The sequence below is a fragment of the Mixophyes fleayi genome, chromosome 2, assembly GCF_038048845.1.
Source record: "Mixophyes fleayi isolate aMixFle1 chromosome 2, aMixFle1.hap1, whole genome shotgun sequence".
Taxonomy (NCBI): Eukaryota; Metazoa; Chordata; class Amphibia; order Anura; family Limnodynastidae; genus Mixophyes; species Mixophyes fleayi.
In genome coordinates this window covers 17,214,961-17,235,193 of record NC_134403.1, presented here as the reverse complement: position 1 = coordinate 17,235,193, position 20,233 = coordinate 17,214,961, and the positions used below count along the sequence as shown (strand labels likewise).

At 40.6% G+C, this 20,233-nt stretch overlaps 1 protein-coding gene across 2 annotated transcripts in view; it reads left to right on the top strand.

The window, feature by feature from the left end:
* Positions 1-1,359: 1,359 nt before the first annotated feature.
* LOC142140737 (retinal guanylyl cyclase 2-like) overlaps positions 1,360-20,233 on the top strand; it is an 82,028-nt gene continuing 63,154 nt past the window's right edge. For both annotated transcript variants that reach the window (XM_075198575.1, XM_075198574.1), the window contains exons 1-2: positions 1,360-2,054; positions 13,962-14,774. In XM_075198575.1, coding sequence (XP_075054676.1) covers positions 14,030-14,774 — 745 coding nt within the window. In that variant the 5' untranslated portion in view covers positions 1,360-2,054; positions 13,962-14,029. The remainder of the gene's footprint in view (positions 2,055-13,961; positions 14,775-20,233) is intronic.

Genomic DNA, 20,233 nt, shown 5'->3' with positions numbered 1-20,233 from the left:
CAAATAGTGATGATGATGGTGAAGATGAAAACCTGAACTAGTGAATCACTTGTGATTAGAGGTTTGCAAAAGATTGGCAGATGCTTATTGAGACTTTAGTAGTCACTTGGCAATAAATTAGGATTTGCAGAGGATGCTGTAGCAAAGATAGATAGATAGATAGATAGATAGATATGACATAGATATGACATAGATGATAGATAGATATATGTGAGATGGATAGTTAGATAGATAGATAGATAGATAGATAGATAGATAGATAGATAGATAGATAGATAGATAGATAGATAGATCGCTAGCGAATCACTTGTAATTAGAGGTTTGCGAATGATTGGCAGATGCTTATTGAGACTTTAATAGTCGCTTGGCAATAAATTAGGATTTGCAGAGGATGTTGTAGTATAGACAAAGATAGATAGATAGATAGATAGATAGATATGAGATAGATAGATAGATAGATAGATAGATAGATAGATAGATAGATAGATATGAGATAGATAGACAGATAGATATGAGATGGTTAGATAGATAGATAGATAGATATGAGATGGTTAGATAGATAGATAGATGGATAGATATGACATAGATAGATAGATAGATAGATAGATAGATAGATAGAAAGATAGATAGATAGATAGATAGATAGATCGCTAGCGAATCACTTGTAATTAGAGGTTTGAGAATGATTGGCAGATGCTTATTAAGACTTTAATAGTCGCTTGGCAATAAATTAGGATTTGCAGAGGATGTTGTAGGATAGATAGATAGAAAGATAGATAGATAGATATACATATATTTGTATGCATACCCATTACATTCATACCTTATAGAATAAAAGGTGTTTGTACATGTACGCAAGTTTGATGTCAGTGTCTGCATGTGTTTTTAGTCGTTCAGACGCATCTTCTGCTGATTCAGAGCTAGAAGCATTTTCGACTTTGAATTCGGCGTATATACAATGTTTTCGCTTTCGCTTTCGTTGCTCTCTAAATCAGACAATCTGCGTTGTTTTCAAAAAATCATTCAGCTCTGTGGATTATCACAAAAATATACTTAAAGCAAACACACCCACACAAAAATAATAATAATAATAATTGATAATATTTCATTAAACTTAGTTAATTCCATCAAGTTGATGCTTTTAGCTTTAAAAGAAGGGATCATTGAGTGATAGCTGTTAGTGTGTGCTGGTACGGATGACCACCTCTTGATTTTCCCTGTGTGTGTGTAGCAAGAGCAGTCACCAGGACTGTTTCTGAATGCACAGCTCTAAGCAGGTCATAAACTGTATGAGGCACAGATAGGAACAGGGTGAGAGCTAAAATACAGGAGGGAAGAGTTTGAGTTATGAGAGACAGAGGGAACCAACAATCTTCTTATGAAGCTCCCTACACAAAGCAGGGATTAAACACACACACAGCTCCAAGTAATGCTCAGCTACTGGCCTCGAGGTCACACGTATGAAAATTGCAGCAGATACATTGGAAGCTTTTTTTCCTTTCTGAATCACTAGGACCTGGAATTCTTGAAAAACCAACAAATGGGCATTTATCCGAGCGTTTTTTGTTTGCAAGTACTGAAGAACCAAGGACCACGGCGCAATGCAACCTGGACCATAATGTATAGCCAAGAAGTAAAATAATATTAAGTAATACATGCAATTTGGTATATTTCACATAGGAAAATATTCCTATGGTATCTATTAGGGTTTTTGGTTCACTTACTTTAATTGCTGGAAACATGACCCATTGATATGGAATTTGCTGACTATCTAATTAAGGATAAAGAAGATCAGCAGAGACCTGGTGGATACAGGACACAGGAGGAAGACGAGGGTTCCTGGTGCTGGACCGTGGCTATAGAGTAGGGATATGAGAGGCGATGTGGCCCGAAAAAATTACCATTTGAAGAACTTCCCGGGGAGTTGTCCTTGGTCCTGAAATTTTGGTCACTTGAGAAGACCTAGAAGATATCTAATGTTGGATTGAAGTTGGCGTATGCTGTACTCTGCCTATAATGTCCTACATACAAACTCTATAATGGTCTCTTGAATGGTAAGTTAAACCCACTTCCAACCCCAATAGTTACCATTCCTCAAAATAACTAATGTAAATCTCACAATTAAATATACAGGACAGAAGAGGGGTGCTAGTGTTTCTTAGTGTTATACAATCACCTGGCGTGAATCACATCATTTGTGCTTTTAATTTAAATATATATTAATTAAGACTACATAGTGGTGTGCAAAGAAACTATAAATTGTAACTCTGTAAATTACATTGCCTGATACGGGAATCTCAATGTGCTTAAATTAAATAAGTAAAAATGACTGTATAAATGTTAACATTGCTGTATTGAATAAATTACATATATATTTCAAACATTAAGTAACTCAGGATGTGTTTGTGTTACTATGAGTAGTGTTTCTAATTAGAGATGAATAAGTATGATTTATATTTGTTGTTTAATTGAGTATGTTGTATAAACTGTGGTACTGGGAAATATTTCAATCAGTTGAGCAATCTTATTTTTTTCACCCTAAAAATGACAGGATGTCATTCTTATACAATCAGTGATCCGTGTCTTATAATTATGGAACCAACCAAGTTACTCTGAAGAGAACCAGCAAAGTTCTGCAGTTACTGATCTTAAAGGACCCTTAAGCCCTAAATCTAAGTTGATCCCATATGAAATGCGTTATATAAATTTGCAAAAGATATATGTAAGTGTTCCATTGAACGTCTAGGTAATCTGATTATTCAGCTAAGTGTAAGCTGTCGTCCTCTTGTAAATTTAATTTAAAGTTAGTTCATCTATAGGAAGCCCAAATCTTTACATATATATTTGTGAAAATTAGAGTCAGTATTTTTCATTATAGGAATATAAATGTAGCCTCTGGGGACCTTGTAACTTTCTCCTTTCAAACTCCGTGATACAAGTATGACCTTCATAAGAGATTAAACGAGCGCTCGTTCCCAGCTGTGTTAGGCCACAATAGGCTGCTTCTACCGTGTATAGGTGAGGTGTGCACTTTAGGAAGAAATACAAAGCAAATGGACTGTACATTAAAAAATAAACAAAAATAATAATAATAAAAATTCCTGGCAACCTAGGCATGTATTGGCACAAAAGTAATAGACAACTAACCCCTGATTAGGAATACATCTCTCAGAGACACAAAAAAATACATAGAATAATTTAAGGACATTCAATACAGACTGAAACGGCATAACAATCAGGTATCTTTAGTAGTGACCAATATTTTGTAACTAGCCAAAAAATTAACAAATTGCATAGCCTTTGCTAATACAATACAATTTAAATTGCAAATAAAGTTTATTTAAACTAAAATATACGAAAGGCTGTGTATTACTGAGACATTTATTTAACTGAGCAGGTAGAATCTGATTGACAGTCTGGCAGACTTGCTTTGCACAAATGCGCTCAATGGCTTAGTTGATTCACCCATAGGGGCAGGGCCAGTGATGTCACATTAGTTTAAATGGCTGCAGTCTAAACTTTTTGGCCAGTATCTTAACCTATCAGGACACTTTCCTAAAGATATAAGAGGGGGTTGAGCCCTATGTGATCGGGTTAAAATTGTATTCTTTAACCGAGCTGCAGTGAATTTTCAGATTAACACCAAACAACAAATGTTACTTTCAAGGTTTATAGCTACAGAATCACATTTTGGGGTTCATCGGTCCTTTTAAGGGGTTCACACCCCATTATTTTTTTCTTTCTTGTTGCTCAGCTGATGATCTCTGGCTAGGTAAGTATAAATGAAACATAAATCAGCATTACGGGAGGGGCATAAACAAATGTTTGCAGGAAACAACAATTGCAACAATTGGACAATTGTTTCACGTTACATACAGGAAGATGGTCATTGCACATAGACAGAGAGAGTTTTGTTGCATGGTCTGTGTTACTTGTTGTGTGGCACAATTATCAGTGTTACAATACTAAAAAAAAGACATACCCAGGTTATTCCAGTCAGGATAGTGAGTCTGCAGGGGCCATGCAAAATAATGGCTGCAGTTATGCCAGTTTGTGGGTGCAGTTTAATAGAGGATACAACTTGTATGATGGAATTATGTATATAATCTCCATCATCATCACCATTTATTTATATAACGCCACTAATTCCGCAGCGCTGTACAGAGAACTCACTCACATCAGTCCCTGCCCCATTGGGGCTTACAGTCTAAATTCCCTAACACACACACACAGACACAGAGACTAGGGTCAATTTGTTAGCAGCCAATAATCCTACCAGTATGTTTTTTGGAGTGTGGGAGGAAACCGGAGCACCCGGAGGAAACCCACACAAATATGGGGAGAACATACAAGCTCCACACAGATAAGGCCATGGTCGGGAATTGAACTCATGACCCCAGTGCTGTAAGGCAGAAGTGCTAACCACTGAGCCACAGTGCTGCCCTATCATACAGTAAGCACTAGACAGAAGGATGACATGGCCTATTTTCAGGGGAGCCTTGCCCTGCCTATTTTCTATAGTTTTTCTGCAAAATGACAATCTCAATTGGGTATTCTGTCAGCAGATAGAGCTTCCAGTAGACCAGTGATACTTTATAACATTTTATCTGCAGGATTCCAGTAGTTAAATGGTGGAAGACAAAACTGTATGTTGTTGGCACGTTGGTGCCCTTTGCTAACATACATGGTGAATCTGTACTCTATATTCCCCACAACATGCAAACTACAGTATATGTGTTGACACTCTGCTGTCCATTGCCTTTCTCATGCAAAGCTGTTGCAGGAATTATTAGTTCTACAGTTTGTTGTTATTAATTCTCAAGTATGGTGTTATTGGGAGCTACAAAGGAAGAAGTGTCTCCATTGACTAACAGCCTCCTAATGGTCCATATTATATAGTTATAATCTGGTTTTATAGATTACTTATTATTTCTCTAATTCTGGTAAAACATCAGCCTTGGACATGGTGACTGATATCGTAGTAAAACTTCTCAGATCTCTATACCATATAACCCTACTCTACCATTGCATTTAGTTGTAAAATTTGCTCAGGACCATCAATAACAATCAGACTCTTGATTCTATTATTTAACTGGCAGCAATCAAAACATATTTGACAGATGAAAGATAAATGCTGTTAGGTTGTGGTTAAATATCACACGTAAATAAACCTATTCACTGGTATTGGACTAACTCTGTGGTTCTCAACACCATACAAATCTCTCCTTGTATTCTATACAATTAAAATCCTATTAAATTTATCCTGTTTCAGAACAACATCAATTGCTGAAAAAAGTCACTGGGAGCTTCCTCCTCAGAACTGCTATTTGCAATGCCACTGTCTTGCTCTGTATATTGTGATGCAGGAGGAAGCAGGAGGTGATAATATCACTCTCTAACTATGACTGCTTCCTCCTCATTCATTGTGATTTGTGTACCAGGTAACAATAGGTGAGGTGGTATACTAAAATAAAATAAAAACAAATCCAAACTTGTTTGCTGTTTATATTTTCCCCTATGTATCTGGGATCTAGATTCACAGAATTAAAAAATAACCTGGAAGGAATATTAAAATACATAATTTCCAATGATCTGTTGATCATGTTAAGGGGCATATTCAATTAGCCCCTGGAACGGGGCGTGAAGACACCTCGCGGAGATGTATCATCGCAGATTACGCTTTGCCCCCATAGAGGTGCAAGGAGAAATCTGCGATGTTGACATACTGTACAGTAGTACTGGAGGAACATCACGGCTAATTGAATACGCCCCAAATGTGTACCCTTTGTGATCATTCCCTCACCCTCAGTTAACATGTCGTGGTGCACAAAATTCCAATGAGCCGGGGATCTTGCATACAGTGTTCCAGGTCCATTGTTTGTTAAATGATAGTGGATACGCTGTGTCAAATTATCTGAAAGTCACTGGCATCATCAAAGAGCTGTAAATGCAGTCAGCATAGTATTATTACACCTTAACAAGCCCTGTCAGTCTCTGTGTTGTCGGCTGTCCTGCAAAATATCATGATCGCTGTCTACATGAGGGTCCCTTTAGAAGCTCTGTGAATTTGTATAAGTTTGTTTCAAGTCATCGGTGAATCTCTTTGGTTAGCAAAAGTTTGCAATCTGGAGAAGTTTTTTTTATATATTTGTTTCTATTTTTTTACATTTTTTTTAATAACTTTATTTATTTTTTTTATTGAATTTGGAACTGGAAGGTCAAGGCTGGGTTCGCAGTTCCAGCACGCATGTGAGCGCTGGAATGCCGGCTAATGCATCCCAGAAGGAACCTGCACATAAAGAACATACTTGCTTACCTTTAGGCAGTGCAGTCTGGGAGAGGGGTGTGACTAGAGGGCGGGAGGGGACGGGTGCTGTCAATCGCGTCATTTTGGCCCCCTGTGACGAAAATGACGTTTTGTCGCCGGGTGCGGGGCCAAAATGACGCGATTGACCGCAAATCGCATTACTTTGGCCAGGGAATTGCGGGATGCGGGAGACTTGCCTGCTCTGACCAACGCGAATTTCGGGAGTCTCCCAAACATTCCAGGAGAGTTGGCAAGTATGAGTAAGAATCCTCTTACCGCGGCCTGCCAGAATCACGGGGGAGTTGAGCATCGCTTAGATGCCCCAGCAACCTTTATCATTAAAACACCCTAGAGAAAATATTCTATCGCTATGATCGGCTGCCATATTAATCTTCCCTAATGCAGATTTAGGGGTCTATAAATAGACCCCTAAATCTTCCTGGAAGACACTTGTCCTAGTCTATAGTGGGTGGTGGTTCTGGATTTACAGCCTCAGTTGTGAGCATACAGGTTATGAGGGGGAGTTCCGATGGTTTACAGGTGGAGGTATAGATCTTGAAGATCTCAGACAAGATATTTATGCTGCGAGAGCAGTATAAATATACTTTGCAGTAAAAAAATACTTTGATATATGTCTTTCCATCCCAAAATACTATATATTTTGAATGCATCATTAACTTACAGTATAGAACTGAGGTTAGGCATGGTGTAAATTGGGAGCAAAATATATCATTGCCCCTTTTTAGAAACCAAATGTCCACATCCCTATTTCCTTTCCCATAGGAAACAGCAGAACTGATTAGTGGGGATGATGTAATCACAGAATACACCTTGTTCTTAAATAAGCCTTATAAATGATGGATTTGGTGCTCTCATTGTAGCCTGTGAAACTCTCCAGCAAATCCTGCAGCCTTGTGCTGACAAAGCGATGAGCATTAAGACGCTTATGATCCATTCACTTAATTGAGCTGTAATGTATTCTGCATCATCCTGTGACTCTGCCGGCACAGGGGCATCAGGGAAGATTTTAAAGGAAAAGTCCAAATTTTTTTTTAAGAAGTTAAACATCCAAAGTAGACCCAAAGTGCCTGATTCATTAAGGAAAGTAAAGCAAAAAAAATGAGTAACTTTGCACCTTGGCAAAACCATGTTGCATTGGAGGGGAAGGTAAATTTAAAATGTGATTGCAGATCTATAGTTGGGGTGCGGCATGTCCTAGATCAACTTTAAATTTCAGTGTAAACTTGAAGCTATTAAGTATCTGTGTGCTACATGAAAAAACACACAGTATTTAACTTACAATAAACTAATTTGCACCCCTTGCTTTGCAACATGGTTTTGTCCCAGAGAAAACTTACTCATTTTTTGCCTTACTTTCCTTAATGAATTAGGCCCAAAGGTTTGAGTCTGCAAATATATCCCTGTATACTATCTATGATCATTTGCTAGATGACTCTCTTTCTGATTGTCTGTGGGATAGGTACACTGAGTCTTCAGTGTATCCTGCTCTCTCCCTTTCACATCACAGGGGCGCTGGCTGTACATAGAAAGCTCAGTAATCCCAGCCTTCTGAAGAACAAATAGTTGAAGAAGAGATGAGGGCTAGATACATTCTACAAGAGAGTGTATCTAGCAAACAATTAGAGAAAGGCAGTAGTAAAGAGAGAGGAAGTGGTCCTTCCTTGGGGGCCCAATGGTACTAATGATGGTGGGGGGATAGATGGGGCTCTGGGCCCATCAGCCTATTCACAGTTCCATCTGAAGCATATATGGGGAAAGTGACTGTGGATTAATAACTCCCATTTAGTCCACACTTTCAGAACTCTAGAGGGCTGCACAGCCTGGGGGTTAGGCAAAAAACCTTCAGAGGCCCTGGAGATAGAACAGGGATTATATTTGATTATCTTTTTTTTTAAAAAAATGCTACAAAGGTAAACTGATCCTTTAGAGCAGTGTACCAGAGTGTCACCTAGACAAATACAGTCCCAACATTTATTTTGTAATACATAATAAGGCCTTATTTTACCCATGACCTTCACATTTACTTTTTGCATAAGGTTATCTTCAAATACATGTACAGGTCCTACTGCATTTTTTTCTGAATACATTGGTTTATTCTTCTTGCTTCTGTTTTCTTTTTAATTATTACTTTATTAAAGCATTTATATAATCTCAGTGGAATTGTTTATTGTTGTTGCAATTAAATATATTTGCTCTGTGCAAATAATTTTGTCTAATGCACAGAACAAATGTGAAATGTGTCATATTGATGGTCCACAGAAAATAGACAACTTTGCAAACCCATCAATTTATTAGAGCTTACCCTACATCCAGCTAATATACCCTCACATCTACTCTACATCCAGCTATACTACACACACTAATACACCCTCACACCTACCCTACTCCCACCTATACTACTCACACTAATACACTCTCACATCTACCCTACTCCCAAGTATACTACTCCCACTGATGCACCCTCACACCTACCCTACTCCCACCTATACTACTTACACTGATACACCTCACATCTACCCTACTCCCACCTATACTACTCACACTTATACACCCTCACATCTACCCTACTCCAACCTATACTACTCACACTGGTACACCCTCACATCTACTCTACATCCAGCTATACTACACACACTAATACACCCTCACACCTACCCTACTCCCACCTATACTACTCACACACTAATACACCCTCACACCTACCATACTCCCACCTATACTACTCACACTAATACACTCTCACATCTACCCTACTCCCAAGTATACTACTCCCACTGATGCACCCTCACACCTACCCTACTCCCACCTATACTACTCACACTAATACACCCTCACATCTACCCTACTCCCACCTATACTACTCACACTGGTAGACTCTCACATCTACCCTACTCCCACGTATACTACTCCCACTGATGCACCCTCACATCTACCCTACTCCCACCTATGCTACTCACACTGATGCACACTCACACCTACCCTACTCCCATCTATACTACTCCCACTGATGCACACTCACACCTACCCTACTCCCACCTAAACTACTCACACTAATACACCCTCACATCTACCCGACTCCCAACTATACTACTCCCACTGATGCACCCTCACACCTACCCTACTCCCATCTATACTACTCCCACTGATGCACCCTCACACCTACCATACTCCCACCTATACTACTTACACTGATACACTCTCACATCTACCCTACTCCCACCTATACTACTCCCACTGATGCACACTCACACCTATCCTACTCCCACATATACTACTCACACTGATACATCCTCGCACCTACCATACTCCCACCTATACTACTTACACTGATACACCCTCACATCTACCCTACTCCCACCTATACTACTCACACTGATGCACACTCACACCTATCCTACTCCCACATATACTACTCACACTGATACATCCTCGCACCTACCATACTCCCACCTATACTACTTACACTGATACACCCTCACATCTACCCTACTCCCACCTATACTACTCACACTGATGAACACTCACACCTATCCTACTCCCACATATACTACTCACACTGATACATCCTCGCACCTACCATACTCCCACCTATACTACTCACACTGGTACACCCTCGCACCTACCATACTCCCACCTATACTACTCCCACTGATGCACCCTCACACCTACCCTACTCCCACCTATACTACTCACACTAATACACCCTCACATCTACCCGACTCACATCTATACTACTCCCACTGATGCACCCTCACACCTACCCTACTTCCACCTATACTACTCCCACTGATGCACCCTCACACCTACCCTACTCCCACCTATACTACTCAGACTGGTACACCCTCACATCTACCCTACTCCCACCTATACTACACTCACTGATACACCCTCACACCTACCCTACTCCCACCTATACTACTCACACTTATACACCCTCACATCTACCCTACTCCCACCTATACTACTCACACTAATACACCCTCACACCTACCCTACTCCCACCTATACTACTTACACTGATACACCCTCACACCTACCCTACTCCCATCTATACTACTCCCACTGATGCACCCTCACACCTACCCTACTCCCACCTATACTACTTACACTGATACACCCTCACACCTACCATACTCCCACCTATACTACTCACACTGATGCACACTCACACCTACCCTACTCCCACCTATACTACTCACACTAATACACCCTCGCATCTACCCGACTCCCATCTATACTACTCCCACTGATGCACCCTCACACCTACCCTACTCCCACCTATACTACTCACACTAATACACTCTCACATCTACCCTACTCCCAAGTATACTACTCCCACTGATGCACCCTCACACCTACCCTACTCCCACCTATACTACTCACACTAATACACCCTCACATCTACCCTACTCCCACCTATACTACTCACACTGGTAGACTCTCACATCTACCCTACTCCCACGTATACTACTCCCACTGATGCACCCTCACATCTACCCTACTCCCACCTATGCTACTCACACTGATGCACACTCACACCTACCCTACTCCCATCTATACTACTCCCACTGATGCACACTCACACCTACCCTACTCCCACCTAAACTACTCACACTAATACACCCTCACATCTACCCGACTCCCAACTATACTACTCCCACTGATGCACCCTCACACCTACCCTACTCCCATCTATACTACTCCCACTGATGCACCCTCACACCTACCATACTCCCACCTATACTACTTACACTGATACACTCTCACATCTACCCTACTCCCACCTATACTACTCCCACTGATGCACACTCACACCTATCCTACTCCCACATATACTACTCACACTGATACATCCTCGCACCTACCATACTCCCACCTATACTACTTACACTGATACACCCTCACATCTACCCTACTCCCACCTATACTACTCACACTGATGCACACTCACACCTATCCTACTCCCACATATACTACTCACACTGATACATCCTCGCACCTACCATACTCCCACCTATACTACTTACACTGATACACCCTCACATCTACCCTACTCCCACCTATACTACTCACACTGATGAACACTCACACCTATCCTACTCCCACATATACTACTCACACTGATACATCCTCGCACCTACCATACTCCCACCTATACTACTCACACTGGTACACCCTCGCACCTACCATACTCCCACCTATACTACTCCCACTGATGCACCCTCACACCTACCCTACTCCCACCTATACTACTCACACTAATACACCCTCACATCTACCCGACTCACATCTATACTACTCCCACTGATGCACCCTCACACCTACCCTACTTCCACCTATACTACTCCCACTGATGCACCCTCACACCTACCCTACTCCCACCTATACTACTCAGACTGGTACACCCTCACATCTACCCTACTCCCACCTATACTACACTCACTGATACACCCTCACACCTACCCTACTCCCACCTATACTACTCACACTTATACACCCTCACATCTACCCTACTCCCACCTATACTACTCACACTAATACACCCTCACACCTACCCTACTCCCACCTATACTACTTACACTGATACACCCTCACACCTACCCTACTCCCATCTATACTACTCCCACTGATGCACCCTCACACCTACCCTACTCCCACCTATACTACTTACACTGATACACCCTCACACCTACCATACTCCCACCTATACTACTCACACTGATGCACACTCACACCTACCCTACTCCCACCTATACTACTCACACTAATACACCCTCGCATCTACCCGACTCCCATCTATACTACTCCCACTGATGCACCCTCACACCTACCCTACTCCCACCTATACTACTCACACTGATGCACACTCACACCTACCCTACTCCCATCTATACTACTCCCACTGATGCACCCTCACATCTACCCTACTCCCACCTATACTACTCACACTGATGCACACTCACACCTACCCTACTCCCATCTATACTACTCACACTAATACACCCTCACACCTACCATACTCCCACTTATACTACTCACACACTAATACACCCTCACACCTACCATACTCCCACCTATACTACTCACACTGATGCACACTCACACCTACCCTACTCCCATCTATACTATCCACACTAATACACCCTCGCATCTACCCAACTCCCATCTATACTACTCCCACTGATGCACACTCACACCTACCCTACTCCCACCTATACTACTCACACTGATGCACACTCACACCTACCCTACTCCCACCTATACTACTCACACTGATGCACACTCACACCTACCCTACTCCCATCTATACTACTCCCACTGATGCACACTCACACCTACCCTACTCCCATCTATACTATCCACACTAATACACCCTCACAACTGTCCCAATCTCCACTCTGAATGACAATCGCTCCTCTTGTTTCAATTGTGCCCTCTTCCACTTAGAATGTAAACTCTCTAATGAGCAGGGTCCTTTGTTTTCATGTCTGCATTTATTTTGTCTACCTTGTATGTCTCCCCTTTTATGTATGTTTTGTTTTCCCCACTGTCCGGCTTAACACTGTGACTTCTTACAAATTAAGGAAAATAATAATAGTAATATAAATAAGTAAATAGAACTACTTAAATCATTTTATGATCTATTCTATACACACAATAAACTCAATATATAGCATTTAATAAAATGTCCAAATTCATGCATATAGTGCTCAGTACTTAAATAATGTTCAAATAATATGTTATGAATTATTTAGTCCATGTACATACAGATAAAATTCAGTACTCCATGAAATATTTAGTGTATACAGAGCTCAATAAATAAGTAAACCACACGCAGGCTCCCAGGAATAAGGATGGTTCTATAATACGTCTTATATAAATGCTGTAATCAAAGCTTCAAAAAAAAAAAAAAAAGCCAAGTTATTGTTTTTTTTCTCTTATCGATTTGAGACCAACTTTATCTATGTTATTATTATTGAGAAACTGTATATTAAACAGAGACTTTCTTTCTTAGTTTACCTTGGAAAGATGAAAGCTAATTGCTGATTGGTTGGAGTGATTGACTGCTGATTTTGAACCTTAATGCAGTGTTTCTAAATGATTACTAATTTGAAGAGGAGACCTATGCAACGGATAAGTTGGGGAGAACCTTGAGAACACAATATGTCTTACATTCTACTCATTACTTTCTATGACAAATTACTTGTCTTCATTCCTAACATACTTTTAATCTAAAATGTGCTGATTCATATTTTAGACCCCAGAAACAAATTAAATTATAATCTTGACATCTGATATTCTATGCTCATGTTAGTATTGATTTAAATTAGATTTTTCAGCTAGAGCAATGAGCTGTTTCCAAACCAGCGGAATTAACCTTTTCTCTTCCTGCTACAGGATTTAATTCTTTCACTGCATATTGTCAATCACTAGCCAAGCAGTAGCGTTAGAAATGTTTTTCCAAAACAGTGTGTTTGTCAGGGAGGGGGGTAGTTGTGGGGGGGGGGGGGATCCTGTTGAGATAAAACGTAGATAAATCGGAATATTTCAGATTTCAGTTTTGGAACTCGTAGGTTAAAGTATATTGCATGCATTATTTTAATCTTTAATGCCAAAATATTTTTCTTTGTAGGCAATACCGAGGTTATAGATTTATGGCCTGTGACGGACCTTAGCTTGGCTGCATCAAGCTATAAGACAATGTTTTATCTTTTCACAAGTCTTGGAGACTTCCTGTTGAAGAGACCAAGACTCCAAGGTTCATATCGACTCCGAACACAGAGACCTTCAAGAACGTTCCCATTTTACGCAGTTGCTTGGTGCTTTTTAATAGGATCACTCATGAAGCCTTTGGGCGTACAGTGTGTAAACTTTACCGTGGGTATAGTTGGTCCTTGGAAATGTGACCCACTCTTCTCTAAGGCCTTGCCAGAATTGGCTGCACAATTGGCGGTGAGAAAAATCAACAATGACTCCACGCTTGAACTGAGCCACACGTTGGATTACAAAATCCTGGAGGAAAACTGTGAAACCTCAAAAGCGTTAGTGGAGTTTGCCGGTTTTGATAAACTCTCGTCTGCATTTATAGGTCCACAAAACCCAGGATACTGTGATGCTGCTTCGCTTTTAGGCAAACACTGGAACAAAGCACTATTCTCTTGGGCTTGTATAAACCATGACTTGGACAATAAAAATAGTTTCCCAACATTTGCCAGAACTATGCCAACTCCAATCAAAGTCTTGTTTTACTTTATGAAGTATTTTAGGTGGGCTCATATTGGGGTTGTGTCTTCTAATGAGGATATTTGGGTGGACACAGCACACAAAGTAGCTAGCGCTCTTAGAAATCAAGGGCTTCCTATTGGCATTGTAACGAATATGGGCAACGGAGATCAAGGAATCAAAGCTACATTGACGGCTATCAAGGAAATTCATGATCTCCGAGGTAAGTAGAACTCCTAACTTGTAATTATTTAAATCTGTATCAGTATGCATTAATATGGAATACATATTAGTAGCAGGAAGAGGGTGGATGTATTGCCATTTTATAAGTCCATGGTAAGAACTCGTCCCAAGTGCGCACAATTCTGGAGCCCCAAGCTCAAAAATTGCTAATAAACCGGCATTAAAACTGGGAAGGGATACTTCATCATCATCATCATCATCATCACCATTTATTTATATAGTGCCACTGATTCCGCAGCACTGTACAGAGAACTCATTCACATCAGTCCCTGCCCCATTGGAGCTTACAGTCTAAATTCCGTAACATACATACACACACAGACATAGACTAGGGTCAACTTTTGATAGCAGCCAAATAATCTACTAGTATGTTTTTGGAGTGTGGGAGGAAACTGGAGCACTCGGAGGAAACCCACGCAAACACGGGGAGAACATACAAACTCCACACAGACTTAAATGTTGTATGGGCTACAAAGCAAAACCTATCAACAAAGCATTGAAGAGGTGATATGATAGATTACAATACATTTAAATATTGTGTATATAACCAAAGAGTTCAGGAAGACAGTATATTTTAACACAATGAGATGTCTAATGCAAGATAGCATAGTTCATAGAAATTGGAAAGGAAATCTATACAGAAAGGGTTATAGATCACAATAGTTGTCCCACAGCTCTCCTCTTCCCTCGGCAATCACTTTGGTCACCGGCAAATCACTACAGGAGATAACGTGGTGACCGTCACGGAGAGACATTGGAAGGAATCACCAAACTTCCTGCAGTAATTGCCCATTGATGGGGAAAGTGAGGAGAGAACACTTTTGGGGCCAAGAGACGAGATGAGAACCTCATTTCTGCCACCCCTAACATGGAACCATCTGAGATGAAGTTCACACTATGTTTTATAGTGGGAAAGACTCTAGTCATACAGTTTAAGAGTTCAAAGTGAATGGAGACAGACTGTTTTGAGGACTTTTAATTCAATTTCCAAATATCCCACGTTCTATAAAATTAGACACTCAAAAAAATTGAAAAGTATAAAACAATAAAACAAAAAAACAGACAATAGAATGTAAAGACTAGGTGGACCAATAAGTTCATTTCTGAGATTACATTATATATTTCTGTATATATTTATGATGGACAGACTAAGCCTTTGGGGTTAATTTATCAAGCTGAGGTTTTGAAAATGTGGAGATGTTGCCTATAGCAACCAATAAGATTCTAGCTGTCATTTTGTAGAATGTACTAAATTAATGATAACTGGAATCTGATCTGACCCTTGAGCTAGCTCTCTGTGCTGACAATCTGCCTGGTCTTTCAAGGCAAGCTTCTATATTGCCCTATGCTCACAACATATGCCGGGTTCCTCAATATTTCACAGCCGAGGCCAATAGATCCAAGGTCAACCTTGATTCATTTATTTTCTACTAACTACATAAGACCTCATTAAGAGTCACAAGTAAATGCAACTGAAAGCTGCAAATCTGGACAATCCATGTTGTGATATCAAGGGTGCAAATGCAATTTTTTTGTATGCAGGGAAAAAACTGCCTGTCTTTATAGCAATCAAATATTGGGTAAGAGTGGTGCATGGCCTACGTCACAAAAATTACCCAGAAAGACTAAAAGATCTTACTATGTATAGTTTGGAGCAGAGAAGGGAAAAGGGGCGACATGATAGAAACTTTCATATATATATAAAAGGAGGGAAACATTCTACAAAGGAAGAGAAGTATTAGAACACGAGGACATGTACTGACACTGGGGGGAATTAGGTTCATAGGAAATGTTAGGAAAAATGACTTCACAGAAAGGGTAGTGGATAAGTGGAATCGCCTCCCATCAGAGGTGGTAGAGGATAATACAGTAGAGCAATTTAAACATGCTTGGGATAGACATAAGGATATCCTTACAAAGAACTAAGTATCAATAGTGTTTGAGGTTACCATAGTTTAATAAATGGGCAGAGTGGTTCTTATCTGCCGTCGACTTCTATGTTTCTCTGTTTCACCATTTTTTAAAACTGTGATTTAGAGTTCAGCTAGGACGCATCACCTTCCGCAACTGTAAATTTGTCCTCTCAACTTAAATTTGCTCCACTGCCGCATGACACGGTTTTGCCAAGGCGCAACATTGCACCATCTAGCTGGATTTACTGCTGACTCTAAATCAGGACCATAGGGCATAAAGTACCATGTAGTATCACCAAAATAATAAAACCAGGTGGCAGGTGGCAAGTCCTTGTATTGGGTATTTGGGCATCCAAAAAGAAGCATCTAGTGGATGACAGTGCTGACTCTGAGCACAACTTGTTGGGTCGCAACCAAAGTCCATGTGCTTCTTCCCGAAGTATAGCAACCCCTCCTGAGGAGCTCAAGACCCACTGTGACCTCCTTTATATAGCACATTAATAGTGTGCCGTGTGTTCCAGACATCCTCATTTTGTTCCCTTCCACTCATACACCATCTCATGTGTCTACTTCTACCATCATAGTCAAACACATATTACACCCGGTCACTACCACCCATTCAGTAAATTTATCCCTGAAGTATGACCAGTCTCCTATTTACTGCTCGGACCCCTGATAGACAACAAAGCCCAACACCCGTACAGTCAATTACGGTCCCTACAGATAATCCTCTGAGATGTTATACACCACTTCCTCCCTCAACTTCTCATTGGGCACAGTCTATGTCTCCTTAGATCTCGTTAAGGGAGGTTAATATCTATCAGTAAGGTTATGTAATCAGGTTCATATCTATAAGTGGACCTACAGATAACCCGTACCATTGTGTCGTATTGTCTGCTCCCGAACTTAGCCCTGTCTCTTTCCCTTACTTAATTGTTGTTCAATTAATTAATTAAGCTATTAGGGGCCAATGATTTGTTCTTTGTCCAGGGCTGACCAGTACCTCAATCCAGTAAACAAGTCACCCAGCTGGACCATCAGCTGATGGATTTGAGGACAGGTGTAGGGAAAAATAAATGCTAAGTTGTAGAAGATATTTATTAAAGTCAAATACAGCCGTGTACTGTGTAATAATGTGATACTGGAGCACCTGGCTTATTCTCTGTGTTATATAAAAAGCTTCAGCTTAGAGTCATTGGTGTCTGTTATAGGGAGCAGACCATCCTATACAGTGTATGGACAGTTTGTAGAGGTATAGTGCGCAATAAGTATTATGATACATGCAATAAAATGTACAACCCTAAGGGACAGAATTTAAATTTTGTTTTCAATGGCAAATCTAAACGTTACCAAGCATACAATAATGGTTCATTCATTCTATGAAAACAAAAAAAGGAGTTTCATAACATTTAAACATTAAGGCAGATTTTTTTTTATTGCCGCTTATAGTGACGCAAAAAAAATTATGTTTCAACCAAGACAGCTGAGTTATTAAATAACTTTTATACATAAAAAATGTAACCCCCCCTTCCTCCAAGTAAATAACTAATGCTAACTTTCAGCAAGAAACTATCATGGTGAAAAGAAAAAAGCTTTTTCTCCATTTGAGAATACAAAGCTCTACAAAGATGTTGATATAAGGCATAGCCAGGGAGCTACTTAGGGTTATAATTACTAAACTGCGGGGTTGAAAAAGTGGAGATGTTGCCTATAGCAACCAATCAGAATCCAGCGGTTATGGTGTAGAATGTTCTAAATAAATAAATGATAACTAGAATCTGATTGGTTGCTATGGGCAACATCTCCACTTTTTCACACCCGCAGTTTAGTAAATATACCCCTTAGGCTTAACAGTGTCCAGGGCATTGTGAGTGAATAAGCCCTAGATCAGTACTTTGATCTCACGTACCTTTGACCCTTATCCGTTCCATTAGCTTTACAGGGAAAAATAAATAAATCAAAATGAAAAAACAGCACTTCAAATTGACATAAATACATTTCAATGTGCCGGTCTAGGAACGTGGCCAGTTAGCCTACTTGGAAATACAAGCAACGTAACTTCCCCAATTCCAGTTTTGGGAATCAGGACACTGCAGGGAGGGGGCGTGACCATCTCATGGTGGGGGCGTGGCAACACAATCTATGGGGCGTGGTCATGTCACCGCAGAGTGTGCCTAGCGCTTCTGAAATACCTTCCAACATTCCAGGCAGTCTGGACAAAGTTCCAGGTTGTTGGGTGGCGGGAGACTTCCCCAGAATCAGGACCTGCCACATTCATACATCATCATCATCATTATCCTTTATTCATATAGCGCCACTAATTGTGCACCCACCTGATTTGAGACAGTTGGGGTGTATGAACCAAGGACACCGATTGTGGTGATGTATTTATACTCTCTCCCAACATATTTCCCCCAGAATTTTTTTAAGATGGTATAGGGTGTGGGCAACGCTACATTGGGGTAGCAGAATTGCTCCCACTGCAGAGTATAACTGGTGTCCTGGATTTGTGTCCTGGATTTAGCACTCTACAGCACATGCACCAAAGTGACTGCACTTCGCCCTCCTACCGCGCTTTCCAGGGTCACCGTGTACCACTGACCCTGATTATAATGATTGAGCGATTTAAAAAAAAATGTGTCACTGGGGCAAACAGTTATAATTTATTTTGCGCAACGTGACAAATAAACTGCAACCTAAATTATATAGTTTAGTTGTTTTATTATGGTATGTTCAAATAAGCTACATTTTTTGGGCTCTACCCATCTGAGCTTACAATCTAACTTTTGGTGCTTACAATACAGTTAAACAAAGCCACTCACAAGGAGACGGCTTTGGGATTTGAACCGGGGTCTTCAGTAAGGGGCATATTTAACAAATCACTATTGTGCACTTACCGTGGAATTAAAGTCCCGATGTGCCCTCCGCAAATTTATTAAAGGTGCATCGCAGCAGATATCATGGATATCTGCTGTTTTGCACTCCTGATCGTTTTTGCGAGCAGTCACCATTCAACAGAATGGTGACTGCTCTGGCCGCAATCTAACAAGTCCCGTAAAAAAAAAAATTCCGGGAACTCGTCTTGATAATGTACGCCAGCTGAGGCTGGCGTACATTATCAGAATTGAAGAAATCCACTGCTGTCAGCTCTGCTCCGAAGAGCAGAGCTGGACAGCGCATGTGTGGAGGGATCACATGATCCCTCCCTGTCACTCAGCGCGCTCTCTCTGCAACAATAGTTGCAGAGACAGAGTGGGGACTTTGTGCGCATGTGCACTGCACATGCGCAATTGAAGGAAGAAGAGGAACGAAGAGGAGATCCCGAGACAGCGCATCCGAAGACGGGGGGTAAGTGTGATTTTTTTTCTATCACAGAAACAGCAGTTTTTCGGAACTGCTGTTCCTGTGTTCCCTTTTTAATAAATTTGAGAAATAGTTCAATCCTTATCCTTGCGATAAGGATTGATAACTATTTCTCCCTTTTGCCGATTAATGATAAATGTGCCCCTAAGTCTCTTACAGTGCT